This window comes from Aspergillus alliaceus (genome assembly GCF_009176365.1).
Source record: "Aspergillus alliaceus strain CBS 536.65 unplaced genomic scaffold BDW43scaffold_3, whole genome shotgun sequence".
Lineage (NCBI taxonomy): Eukaryota > Fungi > Ascomycota > Eurotiomycetes > Eurotiales > Aspergillaceae > Aspergillus > Aspergillus alliaceus.
Window position 1 is genome coordinate 220,266 of NW_022474686.1, and position 24,690 is coordinate 244,955.

The window sequence follows — 24,690 nt, forward strand, 5'->3', positions numbered from 1 at the left end:
TAAATAATAGTACACAAAAATTTGTATATATGTATATGCTGTATTTAGAACATGTTCACAAAAATCCTTCCAACATCGACAAAGAAAAGAAATCTATCTATAAGAAGAGATAATTAAAGGTCTCGTACATATACGATGTATCAAAAGGGTATCCAAAAGAAACGAACCACAACAACCAGGCTCTCTCACCTCCCCTCAAAGCGACACGTCATTATGCTTCGCCTGCTTAACATCACCACTCGACTGCAAAGTCGGCTCTCCAACCTCATCTACACTCCTCGGCTTCGCCTTCCACCGCAAATACCATGGCGTCTCAAACAGATCCCCCATCCTCTCAATCGGCACGCCCTTCGTCTCCGGCATCCAAACACCCAATATAATTATACCAAGGGTACAAATAATCGCCCAAAAAACATACGCGCCCCACACATCCAACGAAGCAAACATATTCGGCGTAACCCGCACCACCGCAAACTGAAAAAACCAATGCAACGACATACTAACCGCATAACTAACGTTTCGGATTCGTGTCGGGAAGATCTCCGTTCCGTACAGGTACGGGATAGTACAGAGACCGATGGACCAGCCGACCGCGTAAATGAAGACGGAGGCGATGGCCGCATCGCTTGCGTTCTTGTTACCCGAAGACCCCGGCTGGAGACCCATGTAAGCGCCCATGTAGATATGCGCTGCGAGCTGGAGGGAGAGGCCAGCGAGGGCGCAGCGGCGGCGACCGAAAAGGTCGATTAGCCCCCAGGTGAAGGCCATCGTGAAGACTAGTTTGACGATGCCGTAGGCGCCGGAGGAAATTAGGGATGTAGAGGAGCCGGTCACGCCGGCGTATTCGAAGATGGTGGAGATGTAGTAGGTTATGCCGTTTCCGCCGGTCCATTGGGCGATGGTTTGCATGGCCATTAGGAGCCAGAAGCGTTGGCGGTAGTTGGGGTTTGTTTGGGTTTCTTTGAAGGCTGTCCAGTGCGAGATGGAGGCGAGCGTGCTGGATTTGGCGCGCACCTGGGAGGTGATCAAGGCGAATTCGGCTTCCAGGTTGGGGTCGTCTTGGGGGAGGTTGCGGAGGCGCGCGAGGACGGCGCGCGCTTCGTCGGGTTGTTGTTTGGAGACGAGGTAGCGCGGGGTTTCGGGGACGATGTATGAGGCTATTAGGGCTAGGCCGACGGGGATGAGGGGGATGGATTGAACGAGGCGGTATTGCGTGCGGGTTGGCGCCATGTGGAGGTTTGCGCCGTAGTTGATGAAGAAGCCTGTATTATTTATTTTTTTTTACATTAGGATTGAATCTGTATAGATTAGATCGGAGGCTATTAGGCTTACCCATGGCCAAGACAGCTAGTAATATAACCATGTAGCAACTAACCACAAGGCCTCTAGTTCTTGCGGGAGCTAAGAATATGGCGGTAGTTAGCATGCAAGCTCTTGCAGGGGTTCTGGTTTATTCTATGTAAAACGTGGCGCCACATACCGATTTCAGACAAATATAACGGTGTAGTCACCGTTAGCCCTCCGGCCCCCAGCCCGCTCCAGATCCTCGCAAACAGTAACAAGCCATAGATTCCCGATGAGAAGACCTGGATGAACAGACCCGATGCCCATACCACACATGCCAGGCGCCACGAGTTGACTCTGCCGATGCGGTCGTTGAGGTCCAAGGCGAAGAGCGCGCCAAAGGCCGCGCCTAGGACATTGAAAGAACTGATATTAGCACTGCGGTTGGCGAGACCGGTCTTATCGTGGGTCCAATGGGAGGAGATGAGGTTATAATCCTCTTTGAATGATTCCAATTTCACACTAGCGCTGAAGCCACCTTCATCATAACCTACACAAAGCCGCCAGTCAGTATACAATGTATATAGAATAGTAGTAGAGCCGGGATCTCACCTTTCGGGATACTCCCACATGCAACAATGAAGATAACAAGCGCATAATAAGGGTGGGTCGTCCACCGTGACCAGTCAACCATCACGGCGATTGGACGGTGATAGACAAAGGTAACAGAAAGGAATGTGATTTGTTTGTACGCTACCAAAATAGAAAAAGAAAATCCGGGGAAGTCGGACGAGATTTGTTGCCGTAAGGAATTATAAACGACAACGGGTACTCTCCGAACTGGAGACGGGAAGAGGACCTTTCGGCGCAATGGAGACAAACAGGACGGCGAAGAGTTTTAAAAGCCAGGGCTTTGACGGGGGCGTGACCTCCGCCTTCGGTCAACTTCCGTCGCGTTGCATTTTCTCTCGAATTTCGACCATTTCTCCTCACTTGGACCAAAGATTGAAGATCCCTTTTTTCAGCTTCATGGAAATTTATTGATTCTAGCCTACTGATAGCCTGCACAAAAAGCTCTAGCTAGAGTATTCAGTCACTGTCGGAATGCGGCATTTGCGGCTTTGAAAAGAACGTGTGGATTCCACCTCGCACGGTTCAATCAGTCGGGCGTGTCGGTTGTGTCCGCCCATCGTAATCCACTTTTTACTGGTCTTGGCTCTCTTTTGTCTGTGGAAGAAGACCCTTGCTGCGAGCAAGTAGAATGAGCATACGCCATGAATGGGAAAGGATGATTATTCCTCCCTACGGTTATCAGCGGTGACACCTCGCATATAACTTGGTGTTAGGATTGGTTCCTTCGCCAATTTATGTCAGCCTGTGAGATCGGAAAATCCGAGAACTCCGTCAGAGTGTAGTTAGTATATTTGATGCCTGTTGAACTCCTCGCGGACAACCTCCGGTCCTAGCATGCCTGCCTTGAGGCTTCAAAGACTGTCGATAGCCACACCTCCCTGTGGGTCACTGATTGATAGGTTTTTTTTTTTTTATTTTTTTTATTTTTTCTAAATTTTTTTGTCCCTCTGCCTTGCTTCCGGTAAAGCAAACGGGAAGTTCGCGAGACTAAATCTGCGTTGTTGTAAACCTGTTATATTATAACTTGGCGGGCTGCGAACTAAGTATGATCTTTCTACGAACGTGTTTATCCAAAAGAACAGTCGGGAGATCGCCTCCAAATATCTTTGTGAGTTAAGTCCCGACTGCATTTACCGCGTTGTCTTATATACGAGCGGTGATACTTGCATCATTGTTGCACGAACTCTCTTCAACCTCCTGATAGTCCTCCGGCCTCCTTTGTCCAACATGCTTACGTCTGTCCAGCCCCGATCTGAGTTCCGTGGCCCTCAGGCCTCCTTTACCACTTTCCAAAAAGGGGATTTGTTGGCCTTCAACAGGGATATACAGAAACCAGTTCACACCCTCCCGCTAAGGAAAAGGCTTCCTCCAAAGGCGTGGGATACACATATGCATGTTGTGGAGCCACATCGGTTTCCAGTGGATGCAAGTGCAGTCTATCAACCCTCGACACATACTATCGACGAGGCTCTAGCGTTTGAGTCTTCACTAGGGATCGAGAACATTGTCCTGGTTCAACCGTCCATATACGGATACGATAACTCCTGTCTCCTAGAAGCATTGCAAAGGGTCGGTCCCTCTCGCGGGCGAGGGGTGGTGGTGATTGATCCCACTAATATAGATACCCAAACACTCTCCGAATGGCATTCATTAGGCGTGCGCGGGGTGCGAGTGAACCTCAGGTCAGTAGGGAAAGTGATGAGTCAGGATGAGTTGGCGCAGACCTTATTACAACATGCGGAGGTTGTCCGTCCCTTCGGTTGGGCTATTCAAGTCTACGTACCCCTCGATATGATCCCACTTCTCGAGCCAATCGTGCCCCAGCTTGGAGTGAGTCTCTGCATCGACCACTTTGGCGGCCCGGACCTACTCTCGACGGACTGGACGCACGGAGGGCCATTCGACCCCTATTCGCTTCCCGGCTTCTCATCCTTGGTATCTCTCCTCCGAGCGGGAGACACGTATGTGAAAATCTCCGCACCATACCGGCTTAGTAAGGACCACGAAATGCGTGATATTGAGGCAATGGCCCGAGAAGTTCTTCGAGAGGCCCCCGACCGCGTGCTCTTCGCGACGGACTGGCCACATACTCGGTTTTGGGGAACCGATATCGCCCCGTTTACGGAATTATGTTTACGGATCTGCGGGAAAGATTCCAAGCTGGCCGAGCGGGTGTTTCGTCGGAATGCCGAGGAGCTGTTGGATGTGCAAACGATGGACTGATGGTGCTTGGCTCCAAGGGAAATTGCATTATATTGACGAATTACGACTACTACCAACCAAATTAAACTAATTTCTTACGCTATCAAGAGATAAATCCGGACAAATTTCACAATTTCAAAATGTAAATGGCGTTGACGAAGTCTCGGACAGGTTCCGATGTGGTTCAATAGTGGCTGCAGAGGTGTGGAGACAGACTACGATTCACACTAAATCTACACGGAGTTAACACCCCCCCCCCTCGAGTGCATACATATTGGTAGGGATGACTTTATCCGAGAATACTTGGCCTTGCCCTTGCCTTACTTCTTGCTAATTAGGTATATCTGAGCATGCCTGCGGCATTCCAATCTGATCACGGAGTATGGGTAGGAAGATGGCCGAAAAGCCTGGATCGGATGGTTTTTAAGTAATAGCACACTAGGGTTTCAGCCAGGCTTGGCTTGTTATGTAGTACTCTTGTCTGGGCTTATCTTCAGCTCGAGGGTTTTTCTTTATGTATGGTTAGCCCAGTAGTTCCCATTTTAGAAGATCTTCTTTCCTGATTTCATGACACTTGGCTGGAGCTCAATCCGTCACTCCTCCACGTGGTCTAGGATAAGGAAATCAATTGGTGGGATACCTACTCAGGCTACAATGTAGTTGTTTTATTATTAAGTATTTATTACCGAAGCAAAAAGACTACGTGATTCAATCTGGCATATGGTGTTCGAGGCGATATCAGGGTTGTTGTTCCGCGTGATTCAGAAAAATCACATACAGACTAAGTTCATATCCCATCATGCATATCCCCCACCTGAAGTTGACCAGTGTCAACAGTAATACGGGGGTCAAAGCGTAGCGTAGTCCTACCCTCCAACGCGGAAAATAGCCTTATTCTGTAGCAACAAAGGAAGGAATCTGTTCCATCTCAGCATCGCCAACACGTTCATCCTGCCTTATGCCCCCTACTCCACCCAAGACCTCTTTGGTCCCAAACCTATACCAATCAATCGTGTTCATCTGGTCCCTAGCTCCACACGATATGTAGGTCCCACATGCAGGTCTTGTGTGTTTGTGTAAATGCAGCGTCAATAACTCTTGACGCATCCTCCTCGGATAGCTCGTGTGACGGTTGTTCCTAGATCGAGCCCGAAATTTTAGGAGTGGATTTGATATCATGGATTATTTGAAACGGAGTACCGGGTATTAGGGTCGCAAATCTATCGGAGGCCTTGGCTGATTGGAACATCACTTTGGTTCCAGCCATAGTTTATGAAGACTTTTTGTCTGTTTAGCAGGCATGCTGGTCTCGGTATTGACTAAATTCAATACACCTTGAAAGAAGGGGCTGCCCCCGCGTGAGAGGATAGTTCGAACAATAAGAATAGGAAGTGGTTTGTCACCCAGGTGTGTCACTTCTAGGGTAACTGTAGAGCGTTTTTCGGTGTCATGTTTGTAAGGGATATCCGATGATGGAATGATTCTGAGATAAATTTCTGGGCGTGCTGGCCTGGTATTCCAGCCACCGAAGAGGTTCTTGAAGAAGCCAGCCATGGTCTGCTAAAGCGTGAGACATGTAGTAATATAAGAGTACTCTTGAATACTCTTTATAAGTTGGTCGAAAATGTGGCAAATGAGGCGGCTGCTTTTCTGCGTGTCACAGTCCTTTATCTTCTGTTGAGGCATCACGAATATGTCATGCATCAGGGTTTAGGGCTCGCTTGGGGCTAATATAGCAGGCAACACTGGATAGACATAGTAGGGAAGATTGTCGCCTTGCTGCAGGGAAATAAGCAGGAAAATGTACTTCTAAATAGTTTAAGCATATGACTTGCTTCCAAGACTTAATGCGGGGTATACATTTGAGGCGGTTGCATTAGGGTTTATTTGCTTTGGGTTTTGTAGGGAGGTTTCCAATCTTCAGATTTGGGATGGTGATGCTTTTAGGGATTTTGTGTCTTGGGACTACAGTAAGATAGGATATAGCCCGTACACGAACCGGACTTCTAATTATCTGTATCATTCTTTTCTACCATGTTATGTTATACAACCATATCTGACCGACCTCCCCTTAATTCCAAACCATCTTGTCAGACCATCCAGTTTCATCATCCTTCCCAGGTGTATATATACACCAACAGCAGTCAACCCATCCAAGCTCTAATCATCCCGAACAATAGCCTCGGCTGTACAAAGAGGTCCGACACCCTACATCTCCATTAGCACCCAGCCAGCCATTATCTCAATAACCAAAGAACAAAAACAACTTACCCCATCATAACAACACTTAGGCGTGAACCCATTCGGACAACGCTCAACCGCCTCACCCGTTTGCTGCTTGCCTGAACAACAATACCCTCGTCAGCTAACTTGCCAGTATAGTATATATAATCACATATGCAAAGGAGAGGGAAAAGTCAGGAAGGATCTGAACTTACAACCAAGCCCAATCTTCGTCAGATCGTTATGCTGCGCATTTTGGAATCCTTCGCAGCAATACGGCTGCTGGATCATCCTTGAGCCGTCTTGCGCCATGATGCACCAGTAATGTTTGGCGGAGGCGAGGGAGAAGCCTGCGGAGATGACAAGAAAGAGGCGTGGGAGGTACATTTTGGGGTAGATTTTGTTGGTTTTGTCGTTGGTGTGATTGTGGTTTGGGATTGTGGGAATGGAGTGAGGATTGTTATGAGGATTTAAGGTGTTTTTATTGACGACAGGTAGGTGTACGTGTTGCATGGGGTCCTTGTTTTTGGCCCCTTGCGTCGATGCGTCGATGCGTGGAATGTGGCGGGTGGAGGGGGTGCTGGTTGATGTTAGTTTTGGGGCAGTGGATCGCGGGATAATGGGTGTGACATGGTGAGCTTTATGCTACGCGTGAATGTGTTGATTTACGCTACTTTATGGATGGTTCGAGTAGTCGTAGAGTGAGTGGACGCTTGTGGTTGATGTGGCCTTGAGGGGAGTATGGACACGTCCTCAAGGTGATACTCATCCCTTTATCCCCTTGATCTACATCTATTTGTGTGTGTGTCTGAGAAGGATTCAAGATACGATAAAAATATGATTGCGGACGTAAAAGTGGAAACTTGACGGTCAAAAGTGGTTACCTCCATACTAACCCAACGTGTCACCCATCTACTCCAATTTGATCTCTGTCGGCTTTGAGAGCTCCAAGTTTGTCTGAATCGTCTTCTTAGAACGAGCCTCGGAACGAGCCCGTGAGCCTCGCATGTCCTGTCCCAGAAGAGTGACGGACTCCAGCACATTGGCGTGAAGCTCAAACTTCCCGTCAACATGAAGCACGCCCTTGCGGTACTCGAACTCAACTTCCAGGGTGGCTTTCTGCTCCAACGAGTCTCCATCGTCCAAGTACAGACTGCCCGAAGCGGTACCATCCAGTCCCGGAGCGATGATAAGCTGGAAGCCCTTCTCGCGAAGTTCTTTCGTGGTCATGGCGCTTGATGACCGGATAGGAATGATACTGCCTCCGCGGACGTGCAGGGGAATGTGAGTGATGTCGATATTGCGAAGAGTAATGTTGGCGCCGTGGCCGCGCACAGGCGCACCTGTGTACCAGTCGTAGAAGATGTCATCAGGGAAGTACGCATCGACCGAGGTAAGGCCTTTGTCCTGGACCGGGCTGACGAGAATAGCGTCTCCATAGAAGAACTGCAAGTCATTGGAGAAGGTGTTCTCGTCCTCAGGGTACAAGTAGAACATCGGCTGCAAGAATGGCTCGCCGGTCTGAGTCTGCTTGTAGAACAAAGTGTATATGTAGTCGAGAAGCTGGTATCTGATTTCAATCGCCTTGCGAGCGGACTTCGCTACGGTGGGCCAGACGTAGAATTCTTGACCAATGCTTCCGAGCTCGTTGTGGTTGCGGTAAAAGGTAAAGAAAGCCCCAAGAGAAGCCCATCGGGCGCACAGCTCTTCGGTCGTGTTACCGCCGAACCCACAGACATCAGATCCAACCATGGGGACCTGGAACATCGATGCAAAAGCAAGCGCTCGAGCGATGGAAACCCGGTAGTGGGCCCACTTGCTGGCATTGTCACCGAGCCTGTTGGGTATTAGTTGTAACTCTCATCTTTGGTGTATCGGACATACCAGTGCCCAACATCTCGTCCTGCACCCGCGTAGGTGCTGCGGGTAATAACCAGAGGTCTCACACCAGGGCGACGATGCTGCATAGCTTTACGGGAACTGGAGCTCATCACTAAGATACGTTAGCATAGATGGAGTGTCTCGACGTGTTCCCTATACTCACTTGTTCCATATAAGTTATGTGTATCATACTCCGCATACCCTTCGCCGGCGTGGATGATATTCGTGTTGATCGTCTTATTACTTAGAGACCCGGCATCATTTCGGATCTTGTATGGCGGGTCGATCAGTTCGCGCCCTTCAAGGCCAAGCTTCGCCTTGAATATCCTCTTGCGAGATTGACTTGCAGAGGAAGGCTGAAAGTCCGTAGGGAAGCCGGGTAACGGACGAGGGTTGCTTGACCGGACAGGTGGCGCCGCAGGTGGAAGATTATTCTCAGATGAGTACTTCTCTGGATCAGTACAGGGATACGGGCAGAAATTGGAAGCTTCGTTCATGTCGATCCACAGGCCGTCAATGTCGACACCGGTATCAGCGTCGAAGAAAATATCGAATTCAGAATTCCAATAGTCTTGAATGTCAGGGTGAAACCAATCCGGATAAGCGGTCACACCAGGCCACACAGCTCCTGATCTTGTCTCAGTATGTTTTCCTTCCCGAGTTTCGTACTCGGTGATGATTCCATACCTTCATATATACTGCCATTCTGGGTCTTGAGAAAGACACCCTTCTCTGAAGCCCTGTTGAACGCCCCGTTGTCTAGAAAGAAATGAGTCGGCGAAATTCCGCTTGCGTTAGAAAGACTGACGCTACTTACCACTCACGCTCACAGCAGGGTCAACCATAACAATGTAATGTTGATCGTGGTCGTGGAGGTAACCTACGAGTTCGCGCATCTTTTCAAGTGGGAAGCGTTCTGGGTCGAGGGAGAAAACTCTCCTTCGGTCCATATAATCGATGTCTGTCCACATCGTCTCTAGCGGGATACCAGCCTTACTATAGTTATAGACCACCTCGGCAACTTGATAGACATCACGGTAGCCATATCTGCATTGATGAAGCTAATGAATGTGAGTTAGAAATCCACAGTGAGACAAAAGGATGCGTCAGCAGGGCATCACATACTCCAAAAGTCCAGTAACTCTGCATAGCAGGAAGACCAACGATTTTAGAATATTCAATGCTGGCCTCCTTGGGGTTCGAGCCAGTAAAGAAATAGAAGTCAAAAATACCTCCTAAAGAGTTGTACTCCAGGTATTGCTTGCCGTCCTTTGTCTTGTCGATAAAAACGTCCATGCCGTTAGAGTTCAGCAAGAATACACCGTGAGTCCCGGATTCGCCACGATGATCGTAATATACCGGATGGGTGCCGTAGAGATTACTGTTTTCGGGGATGCCATAGGAATCACGGTTCCAGAAGGTACGTGTGTAGTTGGTTGTGGAAAGGCGCAAAGAGTCTGAATGCTCGCCGAGACCATACAGATTTGGATTCTCGGGAAGCCAAGTACGAAGCTTCAGGTATTGTGACTGAAAGATGAGATTCGATGCAGAGCTGTCAAATAGTACTTCGCCGTCTCGTTTAACAGCAAAAGAGAAGGGCTCCTCCTTATACTCGAACTTGAGTTGAGAATCTTTGCGGGAGCCATCGCCACCGTCAACACGAGGGAGGACCTTCTCAGGCACTTGATAGACACATTCCTCGGCGTCATGGATCATAACATGAAGACGCTCATCTTTGTTCGTGATTAGTGTTCGATACTACGGGACAGGGAAAGTGACGACCCTACCAGTTTGGTACTCGACCAGGAGCCTGAGGTTCTGCAGGTCCGTGCCATAGGTGTTGCACGGCTGGCCGGCGAGGGTCAGGTCGGCCGTCAAAGACCGATCATTTTGCTGGATATTGGATGCCTTATATCCAGGGCATGGTTGCGTATCCGCTCGAGATCCAATCACGGCCGCCCCAGCAAGGGGGGCGAGAAGTAGGAGAGAGCCCAACATTGGACTTCGGGTTGGGCTAGCGTTGGGCGGATGAAGTGAAGTAGTAAAAATCCAAAACTGAAGTTGAGGAGAAGGGCGAATATTTATAACAATAGATTAGGACTACTGCCTTGCGCCAAATGAATCGGTTGCATTTGAACGTTGGCCCAATACGGAACACCCGTGGCGCATTATTGGTATGACTGCTCACATCAACTGCATGACAGTCAACCAACTCGGGATGATCGGAGATTGAACCTGGGCCGAAGCTTATACGGGCTCGAGACTTGATCGGGTGAGAATCAACCACATTATGGGGTCTGGGGTAGCACGAGGGTAATCCTGCGAGACCCTTCCCATTTGCCGGGCATGAGAGTCTCGGTCAAATATCGGATATTCTCCAGCCACCTTCACGATAGGCGAGGATGTTACCCCACAGAATGGAACGCGATGATGACATCTGGGTAACCTAAGCATGTCCGTATTACTAGAAGATCCAATTATAGGCGACCGGCGTTCTTGGCTTTTGTCTGTGTGCCCATTAATCCTAGAGCCTGCCCCGGAGGAAGAAAGGAACGATGGGGAGATAAAAGTACACAAAAATCTCAATTGGCTTTCTGGACCTTGAACCTTGATATAAATCAGCCGGTCAAGAAAGGTCTTTATGCGTACACTCGTTGTTTCTGTGGATACATAGAAGCGTCATCATAATAACCCTAACAGGGAGTGTGTTGGCATAATTTAGTACCTCAAGAAATAACCCCACATTATCCCCGCACGTTGTGTGCTATAACCGCAGGCCTATTAACATCCCTCTTACAGCATGTTCCACGCTTGAAAGTACGTACGAGGCTTAAGAGCAAAAATTTTAGATCGAGTGGGTAGTATTGCGACTGAAAGACTTTTAACTTTTTTGATCGCTCCGTCTAAAAGTAATAATGCTACCTAAGTGACTGAACAGATGATCTACTTATGAAAATTTAATCTACTTAGCTCGCTTCCAGTGTGCTCAGGCCAAGTTCATATATTCTATGATTCTAACACATTAAGTACAATTTGATCTAGAATCTAACAACCCCTCTAATCCCACTACTTCATCAGTCGGCCCAAGTATTCAGCATCCACAGGAGGACAATGGGGAAGCCCATTGATCGTCTTCAACGTAGCATGTGTCCTCTCCGCATCCAACTGGAACATGACATGTCCCTCTTTCAGCAACCCAGTGGTCGCATCCCAAATCAATCGATCTCTCTCCGAGTCACCACAGCACTTCCCGACCTTGTCGATCCACATGTCTGTGCCAAGCAGCTCACTGTGCCCCGGGCCGCCTACCATGGATGGAATGACATTTGCGAGCTCTTTGAACGGCAGCGGGTGTGGGTTTGTCAGGTGCCAGACACCCAACCTGCCTTCGCTCGGTGCCCCGATCGATAGGGCATGAAGCCACGAGGCTACGATGTCCACGGGGACTAGATCAACCGCCATGTCCAACTCCCCGGACTGGGGCTTGGGTACATATCCCGTGCTCAGCATGAGGGTAACAATGCGCTCAATGACCCCGCTGTCCCCCTGGCTAATCTGAGTGAGTGTGCTTGCGGTTGGCATGGAGGAACGGTAAATCTGGACTGGGAAGCCGCGATCAGAGGCGTTGGTCAAGAGCATTTCCGCCGCCCAGCGAGCTTTGATGTAGCCGTTGTCATCAGACGTGGAGGGACGGTAGTCGAGGGGCGGCTCTTCAGCGGTGGAAAAGTTGTCCTCCAGATGCAGAGACTTCGTCCAAGTCTGTAGATGCGGCACGCTGAAGGTCGAGAGGTGGTGGATCTCAGACACATGAGGGCCGCAGGCTGCCAGTTCGATGATATCCAGGATGGCGCGGGTATTCACGGACTTGAGGCTGGAGTATGTCTGGATGAGAGAGACATATGCACCCAAGTTGTAGATGGTCTGCACGCGGGCTCCCAGCCGCTGGAATTCGGAATCGGTGAGACCGAAGTGCGGGCGGGTCATGTCGCCATGGTAGCAGCGGACGCGAGACCACACTGCGCCAGTGGAAACAAACTGGAGAAGATCGTACTTTCGGAATTGATTAATCACGCTCGCGTGGCTAATCCGGCTTGAGGTGCCGATGATGTGGGCTGTCGCATTGGAATGAGACAAGACCTGGGCGAGGAAATGGATGCCGACGAAGGTGTCAGCGCCCGTAATGAAGATATCGGCCCCCTTGTCCTGAGCAGGGTATTCGCCTCCCGCGGGGATATGGTAACGGTCCTCCACAGGGAGCAATGTCTCCTCTTCCCAGTCGATTGGGTAAGTATGTTTCTGGTCGGAGAGAGCTTGCTTTTGGCTGGAAAGACCTTGCTTCAGCTTCTCAGCAATGTCGATCTTCTCCACGACCGGGGTATAACCACCTGGGGTTGTATTTCCGTCGGTGATGACAAAGGAACCCTCAGAAGCATCGCTAGGGGTAAGAGGTGTCAACGTCCCTGTCGATGAGGCGTTCTGGCTGTGGAAATCCATGGGAATTCTCAATGTTGAACATACGAGCTCCGTAATTCCAATGGGGGTAGGTTGGTCAAGGATATCCCGCAGGGGAACCTTTGCCTTGAACTTGCGACTAATGGCAGATTGGACGCCGAGAAGAAGCACACTATGGCCTCCAAGCTCAAAGAAGCTTGTGTGTTCTTCCACACTCTCCTTGGGCTGTAGCTTCAGGGTAGAGCGGAAAAGCGCGTGTACCCCCTCATAAATCGACATTGCGTTAAGTTCATTGTCTGGCTCAGTCTTGGTGTTAATGGTAATATGCCGTTTCGGATATATGAGGTTCAACGGCGTTTTGAGCAACCTTTGTCGGTCGGTCTTGCCCCCAATGGTTTGTGGCAGTTGAGAGAGGATGTGATAAGCGCTAGGAACCATGTAGTTTGAGAGCCTCTTGCTCAGACCGTGGTGCAACTTACTCACGACTGCATCTGGATTGGCATGCCAGGAGTCCCGCAGCACTAGGAAGGCGATCAACTGCCGTTGGTCGGCCAGAGAATGTTCGTGTGTGTCGGTTCCTGGAGACATTGCTAAAACGCACACGGCTGCTACATCCTTGGGTTCGCTAGTACGAGCTTCCGCCAGGATATTTTGCTCGATGTCCTGGAGGTCAAGGCGATATCCCCGTAGCTTAACCAAGGTTGTACCTGCCTGGCGTCCAACATAGTCAATCGTACCGCCCCGATTCATTCGGGCTAGGTCTCCTGTGCGGAAGATGTGTGTTGCCTGTTGATCAGGAGTAGCATGATGAAATGGATCTAGATGGAACGCTTTGCGGCTTTCTTTCGGTCGGGCGATATATCCATCGCCCACCTGAGGCCCGCCAACGCAGAGTTCTCCATCGACGCCAAACGGCACGGGGTTGAGGCCTGCATCAACGACATAGCACCAGGAATGCGCCAGAGGGCGTCCGATTGATATCGATTCACCCTCGGAAACGGAAGAATCGACCTGCTGGAGGGTGATTTGGACCATGGCTTCACATGGCCCGTAGGTGTTGTAAACCACCGCCGGGGTTCCCAGGCTGTACAGCTGCCGAGCGAGACGAGGAGGAAGTACTTCTCCACAAAAGAAAGCCGTGCGCCAGGTCTGACAATCACGAAGGTCGTCTTCCGCTCCTTCGAGGAGTACAGCAAACTGTGAGGGAGTAAAGTACGTGAATGTGACGCCACTGTCCTTCATGAACTGCGATAGGAGCAGCGGATCGCGGCGGGTGGTGGTTGTTGAGATGCACACTGTCGCACCGACCAACAAGGGAGTGAAGATCTGCAGAACAGATAGATCGAAGCAGATCGATGTGGCGAGCAAAAAGCGGTCCTGGGAGTCGAAGTGAAATTCATTCTGGATATCTTGCAGCATGGGCTGGGCGTTGCTATGTCTCATCACCACCCCTTTAGGCTTTCCAGTGCTTCCCTATTACCCGTTAATACTTCAGAGCCCTTATCCAAATGAGAAATGGGATAGACGTACCGATGTGTATGTGATATAGAAAGGCATGTTGTTTTGGAAAGGCGCAAGTTCAAATGCCTTTCTGATCGGCGAATTGACGGCCTGGCGGATATTCAGCAAGGTCGGGCCAATGGGCTGAGCCTGCTTGCCCGCCTCGAGATCAACCAAAATTGCAGAACAGTTCGAGTCCGTTGCCATGTATTGGAGTCGTTCCAGAGGGAAGTCTGGATCCATGGCTACGTAAGCGCATCTATTGAACAAAATACCCATCATTCCGACAAGCATGTGTACACTGGGGGTGGCCAGAAGTCCAATGACATCCCCCGGCTGGGCACCATGGGTCTGAAGGCAGACAGCCACCTTCTTAGATGCCTCTAGAAGCTCCGAGTAGGTCATACTCTGGCCGTCAGAGTCAGTCAGAGCGACAGAAGAAGGTGAATCTGCAGATTTCTTGCAAATAATGTCCACAATATCCATCTGGGTGTCAATGTCAGAGGCAGATTGGAACCAGGATTTCTCTAACAAAGCCCTCTCTGCCGGGCCACAGATGGGGATTTCGGTTATCGGCTGACGATAGTCCTTGATGGTGGCTGTCAGACAGGTAATGAAGTTATCGAGGAAACGGTGCATATCCTCGGCATCATATAGCGCCTGAGAGTACTCCAGACAGAACCGTAGTCCCTGATCCGCATCCTCAACGGCCTCCAAGCTCATTTCGCTCGCAGTCGGAATATCCACGGTCTCATAGCGCTCGATATCGAAGTGCTGAGTGCCATAGTTCTTCATTGGCCCATGGCTTTGATAGTTGAATGTTAACTGGCCGAGAGGGAAATGACTGCTGGATCGTTTCACAGCCGCTTCCCGTACAATCACATCGAATGGAATGCCGCCGTGTTCCATTGCCTCCATTACCCGCTGTTGCATCTGAGAGACTACAGCGTCAAAGGTGATATCAGGAGAATCAAGTTGGTGACGGATCGGGAGCAGGTTGACATAGTTGCCCAGTGTATCGTAAACCATTGGGTGTGGCCGATCGCCGTGGACAAGGTGGATGGTGAGGTCTTCCTGTTGGGTATAGCGGTAGTGAATCAACCGGAAAGCTGAAAGAATAAACTGTGGGACGGTGCTATTAAATCGGGCGGCAACGCGTTTCATGCGAGCAAGGAGGGATGCGTCAAGAAGTGCAGAGAGAGACGCGGTCTTGAAAGTCTGCCTTTCTGGCCGCGGGCGAGAAAATGGGAGCAAGGCGCTAGTCTGCTGAGAATCTTTGAAGGTGTCAATCCAGTAATCAACATGAGGTCTCATCTCAGGGCTGCTGAGATGGCGCTCGTGCCAGAGAGTGAAGTCAATGTACTGCGTCTTTGCTTTGCTTGATTCTTGCAACTTTCCACCAACAGCGTCATTGTATAAGGCCACAAGCTGGTCGAGGAAGCTTTTAGAGCTTCCCCGATCGGTAACGATGTGGTGGACGATCAGAACAAGAGCATATTTGTCGGCTGCCAGCTTGAGAAGAGTAATCTGCACGGTTTCTCCAGACTCGATGTCAAGCTCCCTTGCCCGCAATTGATTAATTCGAGCAAGAGCCGCCTGCTCGGGGCTATCCGCGGATGAAAGGTCTTCAGAGAAGACTTCGTAGGCATCCTTATCCACAACCACTTGTTCAGGGAAATCGTCTCCATGAACAAACGCGGTGTGGAGTACCTCATTCTGCTTGCGAATCGTTGAAAACGCAGCGGTAAGCGCCTCAATATCCAAACGACCTTTCATATACATGGTAACAGATATGTTGAGGGCAGACTTATCCTCGGCCATCTGGTGCATAAACCAGAACCGTGTCTGGTAGGAAGACATGGGGATATGCTGGGGTCGTGGTATCTTGTCAATAACGCTCTTTGGCGAAGACGAATTAGTGTCCTTCTTAGCGACTGCATTAGCGTCTGAAGTCGATTCTGAACGCAGGAGTGAGTCTGGAATATCCTTGACAACTCGAGCAATCAAAGCGGCGATAGTTCCAGACCCGAGGATCTCAAATACAGCCACATTCACCTGGAGGGTTTTCGCAAACCAATTGCGAATCTCCATCGCCACCAGGGAATCTAACCCGTAGCTGACCAGTGATTTATCAGGAACGATGTTCTCGAGGGTCACTCCCGTGATTCTTGAAAGTGTCTCCTTGAAGGTGTTCATCACTAATTCGGAGCGAGCCTTGATGTCTTTCGCAGCGCGCAGAAGCGGGACAAGGTCCTGTTTCTCTGAACTGCTTGCAGTAGGCCTCTCTTCCTCATCGAATACGGCCGCCAGCTGCTTGAATAGAGGCTTCTTGTACCAGAAACATTGCGGTCCAGTAACACGAGTGCCGGTGACTATGCGGTACATATCCACATTCCTTTCATTGGAAGTCGCGAGGGAGTCCCCAGTGCGAACTGCCTCTTCTATAAGACTGAAGAACTCGTATTCATTGACAGGATCAAAGCCCGTGAGTTTCATCGTGGCCTCTAATTTCGCATCTGCCGCAACCAGCCCAATGCCGACAACCATGCCAATGTTGATAGTTGTGCCAGAGAGTCCTCGCTGTCGACGGCTGCGCATCAGCGCATCCATATAAGCATTGCCGGCCACGTAGCTGGCCTGTGCCTTGGTGCCGACAATGGCTGATGCCGAGGAGAAGCAAATGAAGAAATCCAACTTCATATCCGCCGTTGCTCGATCGAGGTTGTCAGCTCCTTGGACCTTGGGGGTTATTGTCCGGCGCCATTGAGACACAGACATTTGCTGGAGAGGGCTGTCCTCGATAACTGCTGCAGCATGGAAAATACCACCTAGCTCAGCACTGATTGAATCGATGCACTGTTTAACACCGGTGTAGTCTGCTATATCGCAACGATACACGGACGAGGACACTCCCTTTGCTGTCAATCTGTCCAGCATAGCATTTGCGCTAGAGCCGGGACGGCCAGCACCCGATCTGGACATGAAGGCCAATTTGCGGGCACCACGCAGTGTCATCCATTCTGCCAGCTCGAGCCCCAATCCACTGAGGCCACCGACGAGCAGGTAGACCTTCTCAGGGGAGAATATGCTTGCAGAAGCTCCAAAACGCGGCGGGGAGATGGGAACTTGTTCACTTTCCTCAGACGTCAAGATGACGGCCTCGCTATCTTGGGTATTCTTCTGTAGGTAGTCAAAAGCCTCTTGAATCTGTGCGAATCTGAAGATGCGCGAATCAATTCTGGGCTGGATAGCTGCTTTCTGAACCAAGTCGTGTGCCAGGGAGAAGCATTCTAAGACCAGTACACGCCGGTGTTCGAGAAGAGTATTGAAGTTGACACTAGCAATGGATGCACCATGAGTGGATGGGTTGTAGGGCTCTTGGCCGATGGCTCCAACTGCCTGGGAAGGCTCGATATCCGAGTAGTCAACCAAACGTCCAATTGGCGAAAGAAGCTTTAGGAATTGGGATCCCCATTGAGAACCGTGGTTGCTCAAGATGACATCCGCGGATGGGACAGTTCCTTTACCATCATGTGTGATTTCATCGAGCGTGAAGGTTGGCATGGCAGGCCATAATTCCTGTAAATGTGCCTTCCCGACTGCTGAGTTTGTTACAGCATATACCTTTGCTCCGAGGCGCTGCTTCAATTAGTGACCACGTCTTAACCACGATAGAAAGCTAACAGAAGCTTACCCGAGCGACTTGAATCAATGACTGGCCAGTCTCACTCTCCGCAGAGAAGATGAGAACTGTTTCTCCGGCCATAAGGCGGGCAATATGCATCAGGGCATAATATGCCATTGTCACGGCGGTGGGCCAGAGAGTAGCCAGATCGAAATTCTCGCTGTCCTGCAGCCGGCGACATAATGCCGCTGGGACGCGTACACGGTTGCCCATGGAACCTTGGAGAGGACGAAGAGCCACAACTCGATCTCCAAGGTTGAATTCAGCGACATCCTGGCCACGCTTGACAATGACGCCGGCACAATCGCCACCTACTGTTGTCAGTGATGATCATTGATATCTCGTGTTTTGGGACATACCAAATCGGGCGTTTGCTGTTTCCTGCTGAGCTAGAATGCTGTCGTTCTTGGTCACTCTAGCTGCTTTTATCTCAATCTCCACTTCCTCGTCATGCAGTGGCACTTCGGGCAACGAATTAAAGACGAAATGGCGGCTAGGGCCAATCACTTCCGACTTTAGCTGTAGTAGCTGATCTTGCTTGAACGGGGCCTTGGCCGGCGTTCTATTGAATCCGTTGAACAACTTGCCATTGAGCACGTCGTCCATTTCCAAACGAGGAATGTGATACACGCCATTGCGCTCCGCAATTTCGTCTTCTGTAAGCTCCACCGACGTAAGGACCGGCTCCATTGCTTCGACAATTTGGGCAGCCTGGATACCTGGAGCAACATCAAGGCAGGTGATGAGGGAGACATCATTCTCACTGCGCGCAACACGCAGCATACCGTAGATCATGGCTGACTCTGGATTTGTGGAATCCATCATGGCGCCCTAATAGCAAGGGTTAGAAATCTTGAAACAGAGACGGGGGCAGGAGCTTACCTCTAACACCCAGTAGATCTTTTTGCCGTACGCGGAGAGTAACTCCTTCATACCATCGAAGTAGTCCGACTGACGATTATCGATTTTTCCTAGAAGACACTCGTCGAGAGTCTCCAACACAATAATCGTTTCAGGTAGCGCCTGAATGGCTTCCGGACTTAACTCAGAAAATGTAGTGGTCTTCATAGAGCTACCAGTTCTCTTTTGCAGCAAGCCCATAGTTTCTTTGGTCCTTTGAGATGGGCTTCTAGCGATTATACAGGCGATGGACCTCAAAGCCGATGTAGGGCCAGAGGGCTGAGTTTTCTTCCAGCATTCGATGGTTCCATGCTGGAAGCGTCTGACGAGATCGCGGGTGTCCAGTGCGACCGTCGATTCTCTAATAACAGTGCCGTTCTTGCGGAGCATCTCAGAAGAGACAGTCTGGTCTGCCACCAAGACGATCAAGTCATAAGATTCCTCGCTCTGGATTGTGTGCGACACCAGTATGGACGGCCACTTCTCCTGAGCGACAAGTGCGGAAATCTCCTCAGATGCACTGGGAGTCTCCGAGACGATGGTGATATCCTTGTACCGCTTGCGCTTTCCTAGCTGGATGCAGAATCCGTTCATTAACAGATCCTTGGTGCTATCCAAGCCGGAAGCGACAATCAGAACCGATGCATCCGGATGCTGGTGCGCAAACGTATCCAGTAAGACTGTGATAGAGCTGCACACCTCGGGACTTTTGGCTGGGTCAAGGAGATCAAAAGAAGGGCGCCAGCGTATCTGTTGGAACAGAGATCGCTGGTCATTTGCGCTTTCATCTGCTCCCAGGGCTCGAAGCTCAAGCCCTTCCAGAGCGATCAGGGGTTGTCCAGACTCTGTATGAACATGGGTGCTCGCTTTCAGGGATCGAGTGGCCGTCTTATTGGAACAAGAGAAAACTCTCATATCCTCTGGCAATGGCCTGTGCAACATCGGGCCTGCTATCTTTAATGAGTTCAGGTAGACCGGCAAGAACGGCTGTGTGATCGGTCTCCCAAGCTCAGCCTCCACAGCGGCAAATACTGGGTGCAGAGTGGCATCCAAAAATCCGGGATCTAAGATACAATCCACGGAAGAAGACACGTCAGACGCTGCCTCTATTCCGGCCGTGGCGAACCCGGGCTGTGACTCTACCGTGCCAATCAGACGTTTGAACGGGCCCGTGTAGTCCAGCCCAAGAGACTGTAGCTTGCGATAGAATCGTTCGTCTGGTATAGCCCTGGAGGGCTTCTCACGGTTTTTCTGAGCCTCCGAGTATCTTTCAATATCTGATAATTCGGCAGTCGACGATGCGACGGACAGGATACCCCGGCAATGTTGGCGGGAGTTGCCTTCAGTATCAAAGGAACTGAAGATGAACTGCCATTCGGATCCTGATCCGTTTGGCATATCGCGGAGCTCCGTAATAACCTCCGTCGCGGACTCGCCATTGGCGATTTCCAAAGCTGCCTTGATATGCACATCCTGGAATGTGAGCAGTTCCACTGAGTCCACATCGGTTATCCGACATGCCGCCTCCGCTGCCAAGCTGAGATATCCAGCTGCAGGGAAGATAACACGGCCCTCAACCTTGTGGCCTGCCAGCCAGGGAATCTCCTTGAGACGTAGGTAGTTTCTCCAGCGCTTAGTCTGATCTGTCGAATCTGGCTGTAAAGCTCCGAGCAAAGGATGGCGATACCCCCGTTGGAGATAGGCAGTAGCGAGACGCGTCTGGGCCCAGTATCGGCCATGATCCCAGCGATACGTAGGGAGATCTTCCACGCGTTGTCGCGGATGAGAGGCATAGTCGTTCACTTTGGCCAGGTCAATGGCATATCCAAGAGAATAAAGCTGACCAGCGGTGGTGAGGAGGGATTGGAAATCGTCAGCCCCACGTGCAAGTGTTCCCACGTGAGGAATGTCTAGATCCAGAGAAGCCAGGGTTTGTCGGACGGGACCCTTGAGAGCCGGATGCGGCCCGATCTCGACGAGGGCGTCTATTTTGACCTGATCCAATTCGTCCAAGACCGTCTCAGTCAGGGCGTCGGAGAACCGCACAGCGGATGTGAGGTTGTTTACCCAGTACTGGGGCTCAACCATAGACTGTCGGAGGGTACGGCCGACCACGCTAGAGACCATGGATGTGGTGTTCGAGGGGGTGGGTGGAGAGTGAGCATATCCCTCCATGGCCTGCAGATAGGCCGCAGAGAAAGGGAGCATATGGTGAGAATGGTACGCCTGCTTCACTACTAGGGAGCGAGCGAAGACACCCTTCTGAGTTAATTCTTCCTTTAGCTCATTGACGGCGTCCAAGTCTCCCGACAGTGTAAGACTCGACGGGCTGTTGATAGCTGCCACACAGATGCGACCAACATAGGGTCTCAAGGCTTTCTCAGCCTCTGCCTCAGTCATTCCGACTGCAAGCATGCCTCCTGCGATGGTGGAGTCCTTCGATTCATCCTGGGAGGTATACTTTCCGCGGTAGTAGGAAATCACTACCGCTGATGAGAACGAGATCAGCCCGGCAGCATAAGCAGCGGCAACCTCTCCAGAGGAGTGACCGACGGTGGCAGATGGTTTAATCCCCCACTCGCTCAACTGAGCAAGAAGACCGAGCTGAACAGCCGTGCAGATTGGCTGCGAAAACTGAGGCTTGTTGATCTGTGATTCCTCCTTGGTCTTCCGCAGTTCCTCTGTCAAGGGTGAATTAGCTATCTCTGATCCTAAGCACAAGAGTAAAATAAGTCTTACCGGCAACGCTCCAGTCCGGCCGATCAGGTAGACTCTGGATAATTCTGTCATATTCTGCGATGGCATCGCGGAAGGCGGGTGAAGCATCAAGGAGCGATGCACCCATCTGCGCCCATTGAGCTCCCTGTCCCGTAAAGACAAAGCCCAGTCGTTTCGTAGGCTTTGCGGTGGTCCAGGCAAGAGGCTTTTCCGTTTCTGCTAGAAGCGAGGCTGCCTCACTAGCATCCATAACAGAAACGAATGATCGCTTCTCGTGCATGGCACGGTGTTGGCTGAGGGTGTAGGCCAAATTGGCCAAGTCGACATCGGGATGTGCAAGGAGATAGTCGTGCAACGCAGCAGCAGCCTTCTTCCCCACCTTCTCTGAATGCGCCGAGATGGGCAGAAGGTACCGCCTGCTTGGCGTGGGTGAGCTGCTCGCTGTGATACTCTTGGTATACGCCTCCACAACCACGTGGCAGTTAGACCCTCCATAGCCAAAGGAGTTGATACTTGCACGGCGGGAGACGTAGTTAGCCGGCCAGTCAATCATCTCAGTTGGAATAGAAAGATTCCACTTCTTAAAGTCAATCTCCGGGTTTGGCTGGACGAAATGCATATTGGGGGCGATTTTGCCATGCTTGACGCTAAGGGCTGCCTTGATGACAGCAGCTAATCCAGCCGCTCCCTCAAGGTGACCAATGATACTCTTCACAGAGCCGAGATGAAGAGGCTCAGAGCGACCATCGTTTCCAAAGACCGCCCCAACTGCTCGGGCCTCACGGGGGTCTCCCGCTTTGGTTCCCTGCACGGTGTCAGTCCTGGTTTATTTTTAGTTCAACATATATACTCACGGTTCCGTGGGCCTCAAAGTATGCTGTATCTTTAGTAGAGATATTGGCCTTTTTGTACACTTGCCGGATCAGTGCCTCTTGGGCCACTGGGTTGGGCAGCGTAATGCCATTCTTGGTGCCGTCGTGGTTCGCTCCAGTCGCGCGAACCACCGCATGAATGCGATCGTTATTCTGCTCGGCCTCTTGCAGCCGCTTCAAGACCACCACACACATCCCCTCTCCTCTCGCGTAGCCTTTTCCATTTGCGTCAAAGGACCGGGATCGTCCATCAGGGGATAACATACCAAAATCAGCCATAGTAATAAACATGTTGGGATCGAAGTGGAGAGCAGAGCCAACAACAATTGCCTGCCGCTGTTTAGCAGAAGAATCCCAAAGAGAGCATATATGAGAAAGGCCATACCGTATCGGATTCGCCATTCCGGAGAGATTGTGCCCCGAGATGAAGACAAATCAGGGATGAAGAGCATGCGGTGTCCACCGTCATGCTTTCACCATGAAAGTCGTAGAAATAGGAAATACGATTAGACAGGATTGTCTGACCAGTTCCTAGAAAACAGTTAGTTGGCTTGTACTCGTGAAGCAGCCCCCTCCCTGTAGCCTCTAAAGTACCTGTAACCGTGTACTTGGGATATGAGGCCATATCCCGATCAATCAGTTTACCGTAGTCATTGGTAAACGAGCCGCAATAGACCGAGGTGCGAGATCCCGCAAGATCGGGGAATGGGATACCAGCTGTGTCCAAAGTGTGAGCCCAGGTTTGCCGCCGTGACCACCATCATCAACCTACCGTCCTCCAGTGCTTCGTACACAACCTCCAAAGCGAGGCGCTGCTGAGGGTCCATCGCTTCGGCCTCCTTGGGAGAGATACCGAAGAAGCCAGCATCGAAATCTCCCAGATTCTGGTCCAGGAAATATCCATAGGGAGCGTTCAACTATCATCGGTTAGTTGCGAGCATATCATCGGACAGGGAGATGAAATAGTTGCATACAGTCCCCTTGTTCGGGCCATTGGGATGGTAGAACCCATCCACGTTGAATCGGTCAGCAGGCATCTTGCGACGAAGGTCTCTGCGCTCCTTCATCAGTTGCCAGAATTCATGGATGTTTGTAGCCCCCGGGACACGGCAGGCCATGCCAACGATGCCAACCAGGCCATTCTGGCCATTCTGAGCTCCATTGTTCAAAGTAGAAGACATGATTGATTATCGATTAGGTTGCACAAAAAGGCGATAGCTAACGGTGTAGTATGATATTAAAGTAAGTGTATGGAATTAACGTCCTGTAGTTGAGACTGGTGAAAGGACAGTATATCGACGGCGACGACAGACCTTATAAATCGTTTGCCGGCGATCGATTTAACACTTGAGTATACAACCCTTTGAGAGATGGCTCCATCACGGCCCCCAATTCAACTCCCTTTTGCTCAATCGTACCACGCGGAATAACCAAGGACAAGCCACGAGATAGGGGAGTTGGAAGGATTGTAGAACCAGAGTCATAGACGCCTAGTGCAAGTCCAACCAGCTCCTCTACACTTCGCCATAAGCACGGATTTCGAGTGGCTTGACCTATTTCTGGAGTTCCAGTGCTGCAAACGCCCCTGTGTACACATATTACCCGGTGTGAGCTCAATTGAACTACATGCTGTGCAGAGGAGTTTCGTTTGTCCGAAGTCTGATACCGGAGTATTCTTGGCAAGTGCTTGTTATATGGGACCGCAATAGGGCTAGGTGGACCCAAAGAACCAATCATACGGAATTCAAGTTCGTCAACGATGCAAGTAAGCTTTTAGCATGAACCCGCATACTCTGGAGGAGAACACATAAGCTTTCAGATCAGTGGAATCACGCCATGTGGCCATATAGGCATGTCCTTGTATCGCAGAATCAATACAAAAGAAGATCTATTGACGGTACTAGATCTCCAACTAGATATCTAATCGTATGATTCGTATGCAAGCTACGAAAAAGAATTGTCAAACTAAACGTGATTACATAGGGCAAGCTGTATAGGAAAATACCTCGTGTAATTTGATAATATAATTAACACAATTGGTTTCTCAAAACACGTGGTTGACTCCGGAGTCAAAGCATTAACATTCCTGCCCCACCTCCAATGAGTCCACCTTTTTGCAGTTCGGTTCGTGCCGGATCGTCTCCCTGTCCGGAGTTAATAACAGAGTCAGTTATAGCGAGATCCATTATTACACATGGTTGTATAGTACGGTAGGGCTGTTATTTTTAATTGCGGAGCGTAAAGAAAACCCCGACCGTCGACTCAAAATGCAAGGAAACGGAAAGTGGGGTTTTTTCCCTTTTTTCTTTTCTAATAAATATACACTAGTATATTTAGGGA

The 24,690-nt window shown here is 50.4% G+C and overlaps 6 protein-coding genes across 6 annotated transcripts; 1 reads left to right on the forward strand and 5 right to left on the reverse strand.

The window, feature by feature from the left end:
• Positions 1-21: 21 nt before the first annotated feature.
• Positions 22-2,141, reverse strand: BDW43DRAFT_261494 (putative MFS quinate transporter). Its single transcript, XM_032040313.1, has 4 exons — positions 1,897-2,141; positions 1,481-1,834; positions 1,333-1,401; positions 22-1,262 (listed from the first exon to the last, which is right to left on the reverse strand). The coding sequence occupies exons 1-4, from the start codon at positions 1,976-1,978 to the stop codon at positions 196-198; spliced, it is 1,572 nt and encodes a 523-aa protein (XP_031905208.1). The 5' UTR covers positions 1,979-2,141; the 3' UTR covers positions 22-195.
• Positions 2,142-3,144: 1,003 nt separating this feature from the next.
• On the forward strand, positions 3,145-4,350 carry BDW43DRAFT_306234 (putative TIM barrel metal-dependent hydrolase; the record flags this gene model as incomplete). Its single annotated transcript, XM_032045979.1, has 2 exons — positions 3,145-4,122; positions 4,291-4,350. The coding sequence occupies 2 exons, from the start codon at positions 3,145-3,147 to the stop codon at positions 4,348-4,350; spliced, it is 1,038 nt and encodes a 345-aa protein (XP_031905209.1).
• A 1,929-nt stretch (positions 4,351-6,279) lies between these two features.
• BDW43DRAFT_306235 (uncharacterized protein) lies at positions 6,280-6,729 on the reverse strand (the record flags this gene model as incomplete). The annotated part of the gene is made up of 3 exons (XM_032045980.1): positions 6,280-6,327; positions 6,391-6,461; positions 6,558-6,729. 3 exons carry the CDS (start codon positions 6,727-6,729, stop codon positions 6,280-6,282), a joined length of 291 nt encoding a protein of 96 aa, XP_031905210.1.
• Positions 6,730-7,160: 431 nt separating this feature from the next.
• Positions 7,161-10,325, reverse strand: agdC (putative alpha-glucosidase). The gene is made up of 7 exons (XM_032040314.1): positions 10,011-10,325; positions 9,349-9,956; positions 9,041-9,284; positions 8,911-8,982; positions 8,387-8,851; positions 8,227-8,335; positions 7,161-8,179 (listed from the first exon to the last, which is right to left on the reverse strand). The coding sequence occupies exons 1-7, from the start codon at positions 10,219-10,221 to the stop codon at positions 7,255-7,257; spliced, it is 2,634 nt and encodes an 877-aa protein (XP_031905211.1). The 5' UTR covers positions 10,222-10,325; the 3' UTR covers positions 7,161-7,254.
• Positions 10,326-11,289: 964 nt separating this feature from the next.
• Positions 11,290-23,531, reverse strand: BDW43DRAFT_306237 (uncharacterized protein; the record flags this gene model as incomplete). The annotated part of the gene is made up of 11 exons (XM_032045981.1): positions 11,290-14,148; positions 14,206-17,814; positions 17,870-18,171; positions 18,220-18,691; positions 18,743-21,441; positions 21,500-22,283; positions 22,333-22,680; positions 22,736-22,881; positions 22,945-23,067; positions 23,123-23,267; positions 23,325-23,531. 11 exons carry the CDS (start codon positions 23,529-23,531, stop codon positions 11,290-11,292), a joined length of 11,694 nt encoding a protein of 3,897 aa, XP_031905212.1.
• Positions 22,966-24,227, reverse strand: BDW43DRAFT_261498 (uncharacterized protein). The gene is made up of 3 exons (XM_032040315.1): positions 23,325-24,227; positions 23,123-23,267; positions 22,966-23,067 (listed from the first exon to the last, which is right to left on the reverse strand). Exon 1 carries the CDS (start codon positions 24,085-24,087, stop codon positions 23,665-23,667), a length of 423 nt encoding a protein of 140 aa, XP_031905213.1. The 5' UTR covers positions 24,088-24,227; the 3' UTR covers positions 22,966-23,067; positions 23,123-23,267; positions 23,325-23,664.
• Between the last annotated feature and the right edge of the window lie 463 nt (positions 24,228-24,690).